At 40.5% G+C, this 18143-nt stretch overlaps 1 protein-coding gene across 5 annotated transcripts in view; it reads right to left on the bottom strand.

Annotated features, from left to right (window-relative positions):
• The window catches only part of LOC131252510 (SMR domain-containing protein At5g58720), a 36254-nt gene extending 20504 nt beyond the window's left edge, over nucleotides 1–15750 (bottom strand). For 3 of the 5 annotated variants that reach the window (XM_058253084.1, XM_058253086.1, XM_058253082.1), the window contains exons 1-3: nucleotides 14985–15750; nucleotides 9268–9293; nucleotides 2564–2719 (exon numbers count right to left, since the gene is read on the bottom strand). In XM_058253084.1, coding sequence (XP_058109067.1) covers nucleotides 2564–2719; nucleotides 9268–9293; nucleotides 14985–15504 — 702 coding nt within the window. In that variant the 5' untranslated portion in view covers nucleotides 15505–15750. The remainder of the gene's footprint in view (nucleotides 1–2563; nucleotides 2720–9267; nucleotides 9294–14984) is intronic. The other 2 variants (XM_058253081.1, XM_058253083.1) reach the window with 1 other exon arrangement.
• Nucleotides 15751–18143: the final 2393 nt, after the last annotated feature.

Raw genomic sequence — 18143 nt, 5'->3', positions numbered from 1 at the left:
CTCCACCAAAGCTTTCATTATTGGATCCATTGCCATCACTTCCCCAATGCAAGACCCCATAGCAACAGAGAATTCAAAGAACCATAGTTCCAAAGGCAGACCCCAAAGCTAAACCCCGAAGATCTCATACTCAACTTAGACCAATCAGACCATTGGTACAAAGTTTTCACCGGATCTTCCTTAAACATGGCATCAGCGATAAGAACCCTTTCTAGATTCTCAAAAGACCTAAGAGATATCCAAACCTCAAATTTACTCAATGGTTTCAGAATACAATCCTCCTCCTCCACACCACAATAGGAAGACAACTACTCTCCTATCTCAATCACCATGCCCCCCTCCTTGTCACCACTACGCACCATCGGAGATTATTCCATGAGTTCTCCACCACTCCCTTAAGGAAGCGCACCTTTGGACCCTCCAACTTCTCCACCCATACCCATTTACCCTCTTTCAAAGGTTCCCCCTCCCCTTTCTTATACTCTCCTTCCGTCTTCTTCTTCCCTAATCGAACCTCCCACCACTACGTACCAATAGGATCCTAATCTTCTCGACCCTCGAGGCTTGTAGGACATTGCATATCGCTAGCTTCATTTTCCCCATTCCTTTTCTTCTCTTCATCACCCTTACCATTCCCCGCCCCTTTTCAAGAATAGGACTGTTGACGACCTCTGGCCCATAGTAAGCTCATTGTATCGAGAGCCTCCTTCCTTAATAGCTTTTTTCCATTGATCGTTGCTATTTCTTTGCTCATTTCCTCCTGTAACACCATTCTTATTACAAAGGTGAAACCTCTGCTAAACTTTGAATCCCTTTCCTTCGGATAACACTTTGATTACCTTCCTACAATCCCAAATCCCGAGAAAAATGCCATTCCTTCCACTTGTTTGAGAAGTTCTCCACAAACATTGACCGAAATTCTTGCAGCAAGCGAAACTCAAGACCTTTCCTTCTTACCGATTTAACATTACCCTTCCTCCCCCTAAACTCCCTCTCCATGAACCCCCTCGAATATCGACCCCTTCCCCCTATCCTCTCCTTCAAAACTCTTACCATCGCTTCCAATGCCCCGATGCCCTACCTCCCTATTCTGATGCTTGTCCTCAATCCTCCCTTGACATTCGCCATCTTCACTTGAAGAGAGGTAAATCCTTTCACGAACCTCCCAATTCCTCCGAGCTGATCAGCCTCTTGATCGTAATCTAGAACACCCTCTCGATCACCGCGTCTCTGGGTATAGCTTATGCATCTCGATCACAATTTAGATATAATCTTATGATTCTCTCCTAGATCTTTTGACAAGGGACAAATTTACCAATTCTATTTTGTCAATCACATTCTAAATAATTTCCATGATTGCTTGTCTAAAGTTCTACAACTAGTAGCCCACTTGACATCAACCCTACTTTTTTAACTAGGCTTGACCCCCTTTACCTCCCTCTCTGCGAACACCTCTTAGCAATCAACCCCTTCTCCCTATTCTCTCCTTTAAACCTCCCACCATCGCTTCCATTGTCCCGATGCCCCACCTCCCTATTCCGCTGCTTGTCCTCGATCCTCCCTCCACGTTCAATATCATCACTTGCAAAGGAAAGGAAAAAATAGGAAAGGGGAAAAAAGATGATAGGATTGGTCGTCCTCCCCTATTGCTTTTTTCACTTAAGGTATAAAACCAAATAGACGATCTAGAGGATAGAACTGGAGGATTAGCTGGGCGTACGATCATATGGTCATACTAATCAGCTTAACAGATCTAATTAGAAACTGGCTTGGGTTGTGTACCCGAGTCACCCGTCAAGTACCAGAATATACGATCTTTTTCTAGTTGTTTATTTTATGTAACTATATTTATTATGTAAAAGTCATATAAAAGGCATGCTTTTAGTATGGACTTGAAGTTAAGTACAGACTTGACTAGATGTCCCAAGCACATTGATCTTAATTTGCACTTGAAATTAGACCCACTAGGAACTCCATGTAAGGCGCTTGTGTCCAAACTGGACTGGAGCTGAGTCATATCCCATTAAAAAAATCTGGCTCTCAGTACACCAATATCAGATGTAAACCCAGCCCATTGACAGGCCTATTAACCACCAGCCTGAATCTTTACAAGGCAAAGCTTGAACTGCAGATTAACAAGAATAATAACTATGCCTTGTAACCTTTGTTAGTAGTAGTATGTAATCATGTATAATTAGAAACTATAACTCTACCAAATATTGAAAATGTATCAATTTAATGAAAAATAAATAAAAATTAAACAAGTGTTTTCTTTATAAACTTCTAAAACCTATATTTCATGTGCTCTATATTCAAGTGACCTTTGCCCTACTTACAAGTATGTAATTATGTACTTAATGGAGTGCATTTAAATTTAAACATAATTGGGAATATTTGATTACTTAGCAGAAGCACATTAAGAGTGATTACTAAACAATTAAAACATTAATAAATATTAGATAAAACAAAACAACAGAAAATAAAGTACTCATCAATTGAAGTTAGGAATTGAGAATAAAATTCTACAGGTATGCAATCCAAATACCAGAGGTTGAGAAAATACCTGGCATTTCCTTTTGATACTATCAGCTAGGTGATCCCTGTTTCTAACAGGAAAGATTCCTATATCAAGTCCATCTGTTCTTCCAGAGCTACTGTGGTCGCTTTCCACAAACTGGTCGTAGGAAGAAGCTGACATTTCAAGCAACGTATCCAACGCCTAGAATTGAATAAATTTTAACTGAGATAAATGAGCATTCTCGTTGATAGGTCCAATGAACATACAAAGATGCTGTAAAAGCTGTAATTAATCCTTTTCCAATGGTCCAATGAACCTTCTCATTGATAGCTCCAATGAAAAAGACTAATCTTTTTCAATGGCCTCATTATGAACTGTAATTAATTCTTCCAGATGGCCAAATAATGATATCATGAAGCTGTAAAAGTTGTCAGACTGTATAAAGTGTCAGCCCAATCCCAATATAAAATTGGTTCATTTTTGGGCATGGCAATTTTAACAGTGCAAGCTTATAATAATCTAGTAAAACGGGAAGTATTGAAGATGTTATTCCTATGTTTTCTTCACTCAATTAGAGCATAAAATCCAGATTATAGACCTAGAATCTTTAGTAATAATATTTAAAAAATTAGGATTATCAAATAAATATGCCATTGGAGTCAGCAGAATTATAAGTGAATGGAGGCAATGGTATTCTCACAGCTAGATGGTTAAATCTGTGACATAGAAAGAGTATGGCTGAAAATAATAATAATTTTTTAAATTGAAAGGTAACACTTCCAGGGATTGAACCCTGGATCACTCACACACACTGCATTGTCTCTACCAATTCATCTAACAAGCCACACCACAATTACACAGAGATCCTCCTTGTAAACACTATAGTCCATCTAAAAATAGAGAGAATGCGTTACCTGTTAATAGATGGAACAAATAAGGTACAAAACTTGAGAAAACAAGAACTAGTCTTGAATGAAACAACAATCGAACTTGATTAGGGCTGCAAATGGGTAAGGCTGAGGATTGTACAAGTCTGACCCAATCTTCAAAAACTAAAAAATGAAAAGAGAGAGAGAGAGAGAGAGAGAGAGAGAGAGAGAGAGAGAGAGAGAGGCCTGAACCATGAGTTAAAGGCATGTCTCAACCCAGACTACCTTAGCCAAGAACCCAAGACCAAGACCAACCTGACCTGTTGGCTAAGGACTCAGGTTCAACAGTGTTTAAATAAACTAGGTCAGACGAGGTTAGCCTGTTGGCCTCTAGGCAGCCATAAGCTCAACCCCAACCAGACTATTTAACACATGGTATTAAAGAACAGTTACAGTACAGCTGTTATGTAATGGTAATGGTGGTGCCCCTTACGTAATACAGAGCCCTAGAGCCCAATTTGAAGAAGGAAAAAAAAACTGCCTGCAACGGGCCTGTAATGGCCATAGTAGCCGTTAAGGGGCTGTAATGGGGCCGATACATTAGGTTCGACATGCAGAATACATGAAAGACAATGACCTGCTCTTTAAACTAGGTACAGGCCGTTTTTTCTGTAACTGATGTTACAGCCGTTTCAACACGCTACTCAACTCAGCCTTACTCCCACTTGAACCACCAAGTACTAAACCCCAAGGACTTACTGAGAATGCAAGAGTACTCGAGAGAAAATGAAGAGCGGATAGATAAGCTTATAGTGTACTAAGAGTGAAGGTTACAATTATGAAGGGTTCAAGTCCCAAGAGCGGATAGAAAAGCGTATAGTGCACTAAGAGTGAAGGTTACAATTATGAAGAGTTCAAGTGAAGGTTACAATTATGAGTTCAAGTCCCAAGAGCGGATAGAAAAGCGTATAGTGCACTAAGAGTGAAGGTTACAAGTATGAAGAGTTCAAGTACTCCTTGTATAGACATAAGAATTCTCACTCCTTATATAGACATAAGAACTCTCTCATGAAAGCGTAAGTCAAAAAAAGTTCGATGACAGTATGTCCCATAGTTACCTGAGGTTCAAATTCGTAGTTAAAAGTTCGATACATTCAAAAAAGTCCCCGATTCGATGAGGTGGGCTCATTTCAAGGTATTATGTAATGATATTGGCTGGCTGTAACTGCAGATTTTTATTTTTATTATTATTATTATTTCTTTTTTTTTGGTGGGGGTTGTTCTTAAGAATGATTGGAAATTTTCTAAAAAATGGAAGGATCCCAAATATGTGTATGTTTTTTTTTTTTCCAAACATGTAATTGATGATGTAACAGATCATTCTTTGGTAAGAATGTTACCTATTAGGCATTGTCAGCTTGACTTGCAGAAAGTTGACCAAATAGACTCTAACCAAACACAAATCAAGTGTGATTTGGTGGATTAGGGCCCATAAAATACAACAGACGAAAAGTTGAAAAAAATGAAGGATAAAAAGGGATGGCGTACTGCCTCTTCTGGTATTTCCCAAAATGGTCCACCAGTTCATCAAATCTACTCAAATTTTGTGTTTTGATCCTTCAAATAGGCCCATACCTAGTTTAAAATTACTTTCTAAGTTTCCTTCATGATTAAAATGAATAAAGAAGTGGAAAATTGAGAGAAACTGAAAACGGAAACTTTTGTGAAGGGCCCTTTATGATCTTATCTGCCTATATCATCCGTATTGTTCTCATAATAGTACTACTAATACAGAGGAATCAGCCGATACAACCCATTTTTTCATAACAGACTGATTTAGCACCATATCACGTAACAAGGATGATAATTTTTTTCAAGGATAGAAGGGGATGACCATTTCCTTTACATAATAGGTAATAGCTTTTTAATCCATGTCATCTACTTCATTTTTGGACAATAACTTATCTACTTTGGACAATAGCTTTCAACAAATGCCTAATAACCATAAGTTACAATTGTTTAATCAATCATACTTTTGGACAATAACTTATCTACTTTGGATGGCATAATTTGGACAATTTAGCTTGGGATGGTGTACAACAAATGTATGGTTTTCATCATGATTAGCCCAAAATACACCATGTACACTTTTTTTCCACATCACCACATGGGAGTATGCAAAGTTGCAGTGCCAGATACTCTATCATAGTTTTTGGTAAAATGCAATTTTTTTTTACAAAATCAAGGTATTCAATAACGGTAAGGATGGCCATAGCACATTACTGTTATGATACAGGCCTTTTTCTTTTTCTTCTTCTCCTTTTTTTTTGGGGGGGGGGCTGTCACCGTTACGTAATAACCATTAAGTAACTATCTTTTAATACCTTGGTCAAAATACAAATTCTTTAGAGAAACTTTAAAACCTCGGCAGAACATGATGAATGATAAGTACGCACTCATGAATTGCATATAACTTGCATATATGCCATACAATAAGTCAAATTGAACTGTCAAAATTATGTTTCACAGCTTAAGTGTATCATTAAAAAGAAAAAGTTACGGCTACCTGATTATCTGACTATATGAACATATATCGGAAAGTTAAAAATGAAAAATATCCAATGATCCTATTTCACTAGTCATTGATAGAGTGGAACGGCATAACAAGATTCATGCAGCCAACCCCAATTGATTGGGATAAGGCTTAGATGATGATGATGATGATCATGATCATTGTATTTCAACAAACAAGTGTTCATAAATCAGAGTTTAGGCTTGTTCAACCAATATGATTTTGGGACTCTTAGTGACAACGGCCTCCACAATTTAGTCGGTCTTTAGTTAATGTATATCATGTGTAAAATTTCTGACTGCCTTCATATCAGACGAGACATCATATGCAGCCTGAGTATTACATCTCCCCAATTTTTTAATTTGCAGCTGCAATCATAGGCTGGACTCCCACAAAGTAGTGGTGACTGGTGACTCATGTTCATCACATGTGGTACTCACGCATGGCTATCTGGACCATTCAAATTGTGAGGCACATTATGGATGCAGAATATCTCTAAAAGCAGGCTGACCTAGCAACCCTAACCATCCAATTGATGGCAATCAAATGGATGGCTCAAAGTAAATAGTGAGGGGTCCAAATTCCTAAATCAGATGGTAACTATCTTACTCTCAGTGTGATATTTGGATTATACTCAATCACACTTAGGTCAGCAATTTGGACTGTCAACGGTCTGTATTTCTGTGAAACAATGCTAGGCGTTCAGTTAAAGATTCATGGTGAATTACCCTAGGTACGCTGCCCATATGCTGCCACTGGATGAAGTCCACAAACTAGGTCGACATAATGTTGTTTAGTGGGAACACAAGAAGAACTGCTGGTTGAACAGAAGCAATCTAGTTCGATTGTAACCACTAACTTCTAACGAATTGAACTGCGATTTTGGTCACTGCACCTAAATTGCAGATTGAGGATAAACTTAGCACATAAGGCAACTATGGTATGGCCCTAAGTGCATCTATATAGACTTAGTTACAACCTCAAAGAAACTTCCAGAATAAAGCTTCATACTGGCCCATACATATTGCTAAATTTAATCCAAGCTAGCTTGTATTAAAAGAAGAAAACAACAAAACATGGAAAAATAAAAAGAAAGAGCCCAAAAAGAAGAGCGTATCTGCCGAAAAAAAAGAAGTAAGAGTGTGTGCGGTGTATATACACACAGAGGATACATACCAAAATGAGTCCTTAGAAACAACTAAATAGGGTGCATATAGGGAAAACCAAGTAAATGTCCAAAAATGGAGTCCAAAACGAGTACAAAAAGGATCCCAAGAAGAGTATGAAGCCTACTAAATAGGTTGTATGTACACAACCATAACCATGGTTTGTACAAAGCCTCTTATCACTTATGCAGTTTGTGTATATAACATAAGAAAGGTGAAAGGTAGAAGCAGACACCACAGTCTAACTGGCTGAAAATGCACTGATGGATCTATGGGTTCGGCAATCCAATCAGGCCCTTGAACTGGTCTAAATCTTACATCAGGACCATTGATGTGGCAAAGATCTTCAATCAGTCAAGCTAAACCCTTGATATGGTCAATATTTTTTATTTGGACCCTTGGACGAGCCTGATCTTCAATCGGTTGCCACTTCAGGACCATTGATGTGGCAAAGATCTTCAATCAGTCAAACTACACCCTTGATATGGTCGATATTTTTTATTTGGACCCTTGGATGAGCCCAATCTTCAATTTGTTGGCAACAGGGGCAAATTTTAGCCCTGGGTCGATAATCAGATGACCTGGATGTGACACCTTTCCACAACCATGACTTAAGATATATGGTCTGCTCAGAGAAAGGGAGTTCAAATGCCACCGCTCCTTGTCCAACCTGCGCTTGGAGCTCCCTCCATCCTTGCCATTTTCCTTTTCAATCATCATTGGAGATGAATAAATGGTTCTTTCATTTGGCACCTAGGGAAAATTCCAGCTTCATGTGAGGAGCATCCGCCAGCACCCCTATTCCGTCCAACACTTGTTTTACACCCTACAGTCCCATGTGCTCTATATCATCATGTGACTGACACAGGCCAATCTTAGCCAATTTGCTTCTCACCCTTAAGTTGGGTAAAATGTACTCATGTTTAATAAGAGGAAAATGAAGCAGTTTTCCCATAATGGGACATTCCACTATTTTTATTTTTTTTTAATATATAGCATAGGAAATAATAAATTTTACATAGCAACAACTACCCATCCTATAGTCAAACTCTCATGCACAAGATATGCGGTGATCATTGTCTCACAAATATGAAATTTCCAATTGCTATTCAAACAAAACCCCCAACCAACACACACACACGCACAGAAATGGTTTTGGAGCACAACTCGCTAAGGATCAAAACTGTTACAAATCACTGCAGAAGAATGAGGAGACAACTCGCTAGGGATCAAAATTGGTACGAATCACCACAGCAGCAGGAAGAGGAAGAGGCGCCCACCAGGCAGTGGATAAGGCTCGTGATTTGAAGGATCACCTGAGCCTAGAGTAGCACTATTTGATTTCTCCTCACACACAGCAGTGGTTACCCCCATTATCACCTGAATCCCACTTCTTCTATGGAAAATGGGAACAAGAAGAAGGAGAAGAAGCATAACCAAAAGAGGAAGAAGAAAAAGAGGAGGGGAACTGCTCATGGATGTGGTTCCATTGTCAAACCACCATACCCTGGCACCAGCTCCTCCAAACATCATACATAAGACCAAGCATTTATTTATGTAAATGACACCCAAAATGAGGGAGATGACAGAAATGCCCAAGTCAGCCCATGTTTAAAATGCCAACCCCATGCACAACAACCACAGGGAAGGAGAAACAAAAAATCGTGGGATACTAGTATGAAAATATCTTAGTTTTCATTGTTTCCTAACTACAGAAAATATCCAATGGAATATTAGGACACATGCAATAGAAGTGTTGCATATGCTACTGAATGAAGGCCTTCAAATGCATAAGTTTGCACAGTGAGTTTAGGGAGGACTGGGCATCAGAACACTAATTCTATCAAATCCCATATCAAAATGCAAATAACTAGAGTTAATAGATAAATGATTTAGTAATTTCTCTCTTCATTTCACTAAACACAATGAAGTGTGATCATCAAGAACAAACTGAGCAATGAACCGGGTAACAATTGTTTGTTTTATCCTTGCAATTATGTTACCAAAAGGTCATTACTAGTTACCGTTCAAAAAAAAAAAAAGCTACCAAAAGGTCATCCTTCCCATTAGTAATAGATATTTAATATTCTCTGCATGAAAAATAAATAAAAATTACAACACCAGGTACAAGATCTACTATACCTTCTCAACATCATATCCACACTGACCTGCAAAGACGAATTCTCTGGTTATCCACAATGGATATGAAGTTCAACACATGATAAAGATCATGTTAGGTCAGGAGACTACACCAGGCTATATGTTCTAATGGAGCACAAAGAGGAAATTGAACTTGAAGCATAAGGATTTGAATACGTACCAAATTAGATGATCAATTTCCATCAAAATAAGCTCCAATCACGCCACAATAAAACCAAGAAAAGCATAAAATAAAGAAATAATAGAAAGGGTTAACTATGTGAAGTCACTCCTGAGGGAATAACTCCTAGAGGTTGTCTACAAGCATTGCACCACTAGACCATGTTTCAATTCACAAGAAGCACAGGAAAAAAAGTTATTTTCTAAATCATTATAACCATAATATCACCCATCAGTACATACATGACCCTTGGGGCTTATTCGGACCTCCCCAGCAGTGTTCGAAATATTGGTATTGCGCAATGTATCGCACCCTTGGGATACAGATATGTATCGGTTATCGCACGGCACATATCATTTGTATCACGTAAGTTATCGCACTTTTTGGGAAACATGGGGAAACATTGGGAAAATGATTGAATTTTTTAATGAAACTTCAAGGATTATTTAAAAAGACCTTAATACCAATTTGGCACATCTTTGCAACCTGGGATTTTCATCATGTGGGGCCACCATTGATGTGTCTTGGCAGATAATCAGGCCAATACACTCATCAGGTATGCCACATTGGCACACTAGCTCATGCCCCTCCAAGTAGTTTGGGTTTGAATTAAAAGTTCAGAATTTGCTCAAAAGGCTGGGATTTTTTTTTATCATTTTCCCAAATAATTACTTAACACCTTTGGGTACAAGCGTATGGATGCAGGGAGACTGTTTAGTCAAGGAATCATGGATGAAAATGTTGCAGGTGTATGAAAAACAGTTAGTTGCCATGCACAAGAGGAGAAACAAATAAGCATCCACTGTGGAAGCAATAAGACTGCCCCACATATATGTCAAAATTAATAGATGAGAAAGGAGATCAAAGCCGAAGCCAGATGGATTTGTAGAGCATAGTATTGAAAATAACATGAGAGCTTGTTTACCAATTAAAACAGAAGCAAACAAACACCAAAAGACTATTAGAATAAGAAGGAACAGGAATCGCCATTTTACTGTAAGATGGATTTTATTCCCCAGATAGGCAGATATGACAGATATAAGAAAGCAAGTACAAATGGACCCACTAAATTGCCAAACTAGCAGTAAAAAACAGAACCCAAACCTTCCAGGGTTTGGAGACTTGGGACTATTCATATGATCCGTAGCCCAAGTGGACTGTTAAAGTCAACCTTTTTTAACTGTCTATTTACAGGCAACTGAATAGATGATCAGGATCACCTGGTTAGCATCTTGGCCCATCAATGGTAGGTCTTGAATGGTTCTGAACACCACCCTACCCCCATTTACAGTTGAGATCAAGCAGACTTAGATTTATGGTGGGCTGCTTTAGAATCTAAAGGATTTCAAATTAGTCAGACTAAAACAGAGGATATGGACTGCAATTTTAGTAGCAATAAGAGTGGGAATGAGGAATTAGTTAAGATTGCTAGCCAAGAAATTTCCCAAAATGACCACTTTCGATATCTTGGGTAGATAATCCATGAGAGCGGAGATTGAGAAGGACGCCACCCATAGAAATCAAGCACGGTGGAAGAAATGGAGATGTGCTTCTGCAGTTTAATGAGATCACTGTGTACCACTTGAACTGAAAGGGAGATTTTATAGGATAGATATAAGACCTTGTCACATTCTGCTCAAACTGAAAGGGAGATTTTATATGATAACTATAAGACCAGCCATGCTTTATGGGACAGAATGTTGGCCGGTTAAGGAACAACAGGTTCATAGGATGTGTAGCTCAAACGAGGGATGTGCAATGGAGACCAAGAAATGCTCCGGTTAGGAGTGAGTTGATACAAGTTGGAGGCTATAGAAGGGCAAGGGGGAATCACGAGCATGGATGAGAGTGTAGAATGATTTGACCGAAAACTGCCCCGAGCTATTGGCCTTCCAAAGAAGCTTATCCGACTCTAAAGATGGGATATAGAAATGGATGCGGTCCAATAAGGCCACAAATTCAAGGACTTCTTTATCTCGAAGGAACCGCCTACGTGTCCCAAAAAGATGTAGTGCCCAAATGTGAAAAACACTTAGCCATCGATACCGAAGGATTCGGAGACAAGCAACAGATCTGTGGAAAGTCTAGCGTCAAAGGGGAATCCCTTGCCCACACATCTTCCCAGGAACCTGATTTTGTCCCCACTCCCTAAGGAGAATGTCACTTCCATCATGAAAGCCTACTTCACAAAACAGACCCCTTTCCAAAAAGCGGAAGCTCTATACATAGAAGAGTCCCTAGTCCACCAATCCCCCTCCGAACAACCATACTTTTGATCACGTTGTTCCAAAGCGCATCCCTCTCCTCACTAAATCTCCAAAGACATTTACTGAGAAGAGCTAGGTTCATAGCTTTGAGGTCCTTAATGCCCATGCATCCCTCAATGTAAGGTTTGCAGACCTCGTCCTAGTTAAGCAAGTGGAGTTTCTTTTTCTTCACTGCCCCTTGGCACTAGAAGTTCCGACTCAGCTTTTTGAGCCTAGAAAGCACCTAAGCCGGGCATTTGAAGAGCAAGATGAAGTACACCGGGAGATTGGACAAACCTACTTTAATAAGGTTGATGCGCCCACCAAGTGACAAAAATCTAGTCTTCTAACCATCTAGCATCCTTTCAAATCTTTCAACAACCCTATCTCAAAGGTGCTTAGCCGGCTTGCCCACACATAGGAGAAGGCCCGCAAACATAGCTGGGAGAGAACCTACAGCACACCCAAAGGACCCTGGGAGCTACTCCACTTCATTGGGCTCCATTCGAATCCTAACCATTTTGCTTTTGGCTATATTTACTTTAAGACCATAACCGCTTCGAAGCAATGGATAAGGGTCCTCGGCCTGTCCACCATGTCATGTGAGGCATCACACAAGAGAAGAGAATGGTCTACGAAGTGCAAATTCAAAATGGGTCGTTGGAGGCTTCCCTCCACACAAAAATCGTTAATCAATCCCTCCTCCTGGCCCGCCCACCCCCCACCCCCGCAAGCTTCAACCACCATACGGAAAAGAAATGGGGACAACGGGTGACCCCCTAGAGCTTTTGAAAGAAGCCCTTTGGAGACCCATTGAGAAGAATCAAAAAGCGAGTTGATCCAATGCATTCCTGAATCCACGAGCACCATTTAGAGCCACACCTCAAACGCTGCAACATGTAACCCAGAAAACCCCAGTCAACATGATCATAAGCTTTCTTGATATCCAGCTTGCACATTATGCCCTTCATACCCCTTCTATATTTTGAATCAAGGCATTTGTGGGCTATAGGAGCATTATCCAAAATTTGCGTCCCCAAGACAAAAGCACTCTAGTTTTCAGAAATGTCACTACCGATCACCTTCTGAAGCCAAGTGGCAAGAACCTTGGCCAAGATTTTATAGGGCCCTCCAACAAGACTGATCGGGCATATAATCCCTTAAGGTTTCCACACCTGACACCTTCGGAATGAGGGCAATAAAGGAAGCACCAAGTTCGCTTGATAATTGGCCCCTATCATAAAATTCTGTCATAAATTGTATAATATCATCCTTCACCACTTCCAAAAAAAAATTTAAAGAATGCCATCGAGAAACCATCCGAACCTAGGGCTTTGTCCCCCCCCCCCCCCCCCCCCGACTCAAAAAGAATACTTTTAACCTCTTCTTCTAAAAATGGTGCTTCAAGCGAGGAGGCCTCCTCCTCCTCGAAGTGGCGAAATGGGAAATGATAAAGCCTTGGCCTTCTCGATTCCTCCCCTAAGAGCAAATCTCTATAGAAGCGAATAACCTCCTCCGATAATTAATCTTTATCTTCTATTCAATTCTTGTTCACCATAAGATCGCTAATTTTGTTGATTCGAGCCCGAGCGCTTGCAATACAGTGGAAAAACTTTGTATTCTCGTTGCCCTCTTTGATCCACCAACTTTTAGACCGTTGCCTCCATTTAATCTCGTCTCCTACCACCTATCAGCATAGTCTTGGATTAGCTTAACCTGAATAGCCACTTCTTCAGAGGTTAATGCCTCATTCTCAGCTTTAACATCCAAGGCCTAAAGATCTGAGAGATTTCCAGTTGTCTCCGCATCTCTTTTGCTAAGCACATCTTTCTTCCAAACCTTTATTTTATCTTTTAACAATTTTAGTTTGTGACATAGCTTGAATCCCTCGAAGCCCTCAACTTCCAAGTATGGCCCCCAATCCTTGATTTTCTGTGAAAAGGATTCCACTTGAAGCCACAAAGAGTTCAAATTTGAAAGGTTTTGGGCCCCGATTCTTGCCATCGACAGATAGCAGAACCGGGCAGTGGTCTGAGGTAGGTGGTAGGGCACGCTGAGAAACTAGGGGGAAGCACTCAATCCATTCAAGAGAAAGTAAAAAATCAGTCTAACCTGGACATTATAGGAGTCGCTTGGCCGTTGGACCAGGTAAATCATCCTCCTTCCAAATGCAAATCTAACAGCTCGTGAAGGTTGATCCAATCGGAAAAGGATTGCATGTTGCTTGTCACATTGCCTTCGTTCAATCTCTCAGCAGAGAAGCGAGTTATGTTGAAGTCTCCCCCAACACACCATGGGCCGAGGAATTTAGATCGAGCGTCATTCATTCTCCCCAAAAAGCCTCTCTCACGTTGTCATGTTTAGGCCCGTAAACTAACATGAACATCCACAAGAATCTTGAAGAAATCTCCTTAAACTAAGAAATCTCCTCCCCACCAATCTTCCTTTGTCCAAATAGAAGAATCCCAAGCCATCACCACACCCCCAGTCCTACCAGAAGCATTAATAACCACCTAATCCACTGTAGGAATACCCCACAAAGTACGTAACAGCTACAAACTGAAGTTTTGCACCTTAGTTTCTTGGAACGGCACTATCTGGGCCTCATATCTTCTAAACGCATCTTTGATATGCCTCCTCTTCTGCTTGCTCCCTACCCCCTCACATTCCATGAAATAATCTTCATTTGGGAACAAAACTACCCCTTCTACCCTTTCTGACGCCCCTTTCGAAGCCCCCCACATTGTAATTCATATTGGATGACAAACTTACCAATTCCCTATTGCTTCTGGAAGTTATAATATCCTTCTTGGGAGACCTGGAATTGCATAATGTGCATCCCTGTTCTTCTTCAAATTGAAAAATATATATAATAACAAGCGCTATGTGATAACTTGTGGTGGTGGTAAGAGCACTATAAAAATAGATACCCAAAAGAAGATCCCTTTCCTCATCACAACAAGCAAAAGAAACTGAAACTGAAAGGGGTGGTCCTAACGTGTGGTTAAATTAATTTTGTGGAATCAATCTGATTCCCAGGTACATCGGAAAGGATGATTTAATACACTATTTGATAATGATAGTAATAACAATAATGCAAGGGCTGTAAAAGGCCAAACACATTGGCTAATTCAGTCTGAGAACCAGCACACCAGAATCATCATCATCTAAGCCTTATCCCAACAAACCAGGGTCAGCTACAGGAATCCGTTTCTGCCGTTCCACTCAATCAAGGGCCAAAAGAAAAGAAAGAAAAATATAAAAAGAGGATAACAAAAGCATAGAAAACTTACAGAACACGTCTCTGATCACCCCCATGTTGAGTTGGGATTCGTACCCAAGCATGGAGCACAAGAAATCCTCAGCCTCATCATTGCTGATGCGAGGCCCCTTGGACTTGGAAGAATCCTTCCTTGTGCTCCCCAGATAGGCCTTTCCCAAAACACTCGAAACCAGGCCTGTGGAAGAAGTAGCGAAACTCCTCTGCTTGCGTCCTTTGGGCAACTCCTCTTTACGAAGAAGGACAAGAAGGGCATTACCGTCGTCGTCGTCAAGGGACGAGCCCGCACTGAGAATTTCAGCAGCTCTGTTTGAATCATGGTCAAGAGAAGGAGAAGAAGAAGGAGAAGAAGAGGAAGAGGAAGAGGAAGAGGAAGGGGAAGAGGAAGAAGTGCGAGAAGAAGAAGAAGAAGAAGCATCAATTCTACTAGAGCCAGAATCGTCGTTGTCCTCCTTCACTGCAGTTGCACCACCATTGGGTTCATGGGGCTTCCTCTTTTTCTTCTTATTCCTTGATTTCCTGGAGGGATTCATGCCTCCCTCACAGAGATTATTAAATGATGATGAAGAAGCAGGAACCCTAACCCTAAGAGATGAATGAATGGTGGGATTGCCAGCCAACAATTCCTACTCCTCCATCATCCTCTAACTAACGGTAGCCAAACCCTTTTATTCTTCTTCGTCTTCCACTTTCGTCTGAGGGAGGGAGCTCCACCTCTACCTGGCGAGAGTATCGGCCTTAACGGTAATTGCGTAAGAATGACGGGAAGCGGATTGGCTGGTGTACGACACACCAGCTATATAGCTGCTGTAGGTACGTGTCGTGCGAAGACGAGCACTGACGCTCCTCGAGCTCCGAGTTGTACGAACGTTCAAAGGAGATCAAAGTTACATGGGCCCCACAGTGATGTATTTATTATATCTACGCCGTTCATCTATTTTTAGAAATCATTTTAGGCATTATCCAAAAAGTAAATCATATCCAAAGATCATCTGGACGACACCTTAAATAGCAGCGGAGATAATGATTTTCACCGTTAAGATTTTATTAGGGCCCACCATAACATTTATTTACCATCCAAACTGTTTATAAGGCCACAAAGACTTGAAAGAAGAGGAAAAAAAAATATCATATTAATCCAAAACTTTTGTGAGCCCAAAAAGTGTTTCAATGGTAGAAGTTCAATCTCCCACTGCTTTTTGCCGTGTGAACCACTTGGTAGTTAGATCTGTCTTATTTTTCATCTCAAGATTTTAGAAGAGTTCGCCAAATGAATAAACGGTTTGGATATAACACATACCTCATGACCAGACTCACAATACTTGCTTATGTTAATGTGAGGTACACCAGCCAATCCTGGACGCGAATTGCGTACTACCCCGTCCCTAGCTCCGAACAGGCAGTTCTGTGGGCGGACCCACCGTGATGTATCGGTACATCCAAGCTGTCTATCCCTTTTTTCAGATTATTTTAATGTATTAAAAAAAAATGAAGTAGATCCAACGGTTAAATTGACCACAACTCTTGCATTTAATGCATTGTGCATTTTAAAGCAACAAAGCTTATTATTTGGTGTGTTCCACTTGAGCGTATTTGACTCATTTTTGCATTCATGCCTTAAACTAATCTGAGAAAAGGGATTGACGGCTTGGATGTACAGATACATCACGGTGGGCCCGCCCACAGAACTGCCCGTTCGGAGCCAGGGACGGGCGGGGGTTGTACGCTATTCGCGTCCGCCAATCCTCGGATTGCCTAGGGTGGCGCACACCACCCGCATCGGTGCTGTGTTGTGCTGTAAAAGTTCTATGGAACCGGAGTAACACGTTTGTAGCTGTTTGGCGGCACCCCGGATCCCGAAATGAGTGGCATCCCTGACGGTGGGGCCCCTTGGTGCATATTATTTTAGTTTATTTTTTACACCATTAAAAACTTCCCGTGAGGCCATAAAAGTTTTGGATTAAGATAATATTTGTGTGGTACCTTCATCCAAGTCCTTGTCACATTATAATTATAAAAGGTTGGATACTAAATAAACATTTCAATAGCTCTCAGGAAGTTTTTAATGGTGGAGACTCTCACGCGCTCTTTCCCATGATATGGTAATTGAGATCTGGATCTACTTCATTTTTCACGGGAACATGTCCTAAATTGGGATGTCAAAACGGTAGAACCGTGGATGTAAGGAAAATACATCAAGGTGGGCCCACAGTCAAGGATCCCACCCCGGAAGTGTTACCCTGACAGGATGGGGGCACTCCTATAAATGTGTTATATACCCACGGTGTCCATCCAATTTTCCATCTTATTTTATGATTTAATCCTAAAACTCAAGCATATCCAAATCTCTACAATTGACCATTAAAAACTTACGGTAAGCCAAAAAAACTTTGAATCAATTTTCGTGTTTCATGTAAGTGACAAATAAACATTATAGTAAGTCAAAAGTAGTTTTTAATGGTGGCATTAATCACCAGTGTCCACCTAATATTTGGATTTACTTAATTTTTGGAACTACATCTTAAAATGTCATGGAAAAATAGATAGATGGCGTGGATATATAACACATTCATCAAGGTGGGCCCCACGGTCAAAGTAACACCATGAGTAAGACCTAATCTCCTCCCCCACCATAATGCATGTGTTTTTTCCATGATGTCCATCATAAATGAGGTATATCCAAATCTCAGGTGGACCACACCATAAGAAACAGTGGTGATTGAATGCCCACTATTAAAAGCTTATTGGGGGCTATAAAAGTTTTGGATCAAGTTGATGTTTGTGTTTTCACTTCATCCAGGCCCAGCATGACCTTATCAACGGTTGGATGGCAAATAAACATGACATTGGGCCAGGAAGGTTTTAATGATGGGCATTCAATCACCATTGTTTCGTATGGTGTGGTCTACTTGAGATTTAGATCTGCCTCATTTTTGATATGGTGCCGGGCAAAATGGATGGATGACATGGGTGGCCAAGACCAATTGATCTCACGGCTAAAATGGGCAGGAGTAAGTCAGGGGAGGCACAGCCCCTTCAGTCCCAATTTCAGGAGTGAATCCAAACGGATGGATAGAAACCAAATGCATGGATAGCAGTAACTGATGATGAAAAAGTTAATTAGTTGTTGTCTCATAATTAGTTGGGCCCGTCTTATCTAAATGATTGTTAA

The sequence above is a fragment of the Magnolia sinica genome, chromosome 8 (genome assembly GCF_029962835.1).
Source record: "Magnolia sinica isolate HGM2019 chromosome 8, MsV1, whole genome shotgun sequence".
In the NCBI taxonomy this organism is placed as follows: domain Eukaryota; kingdom Viridiplantae; phylum Streptophyta; class Magnoliopsida; order Magnoliales; family Magnoliaceae; genus Magnolia; species Magnolia sinica.
This window is presented reverse-complemented; position numbering and strand designations above follow the sequence as displayed.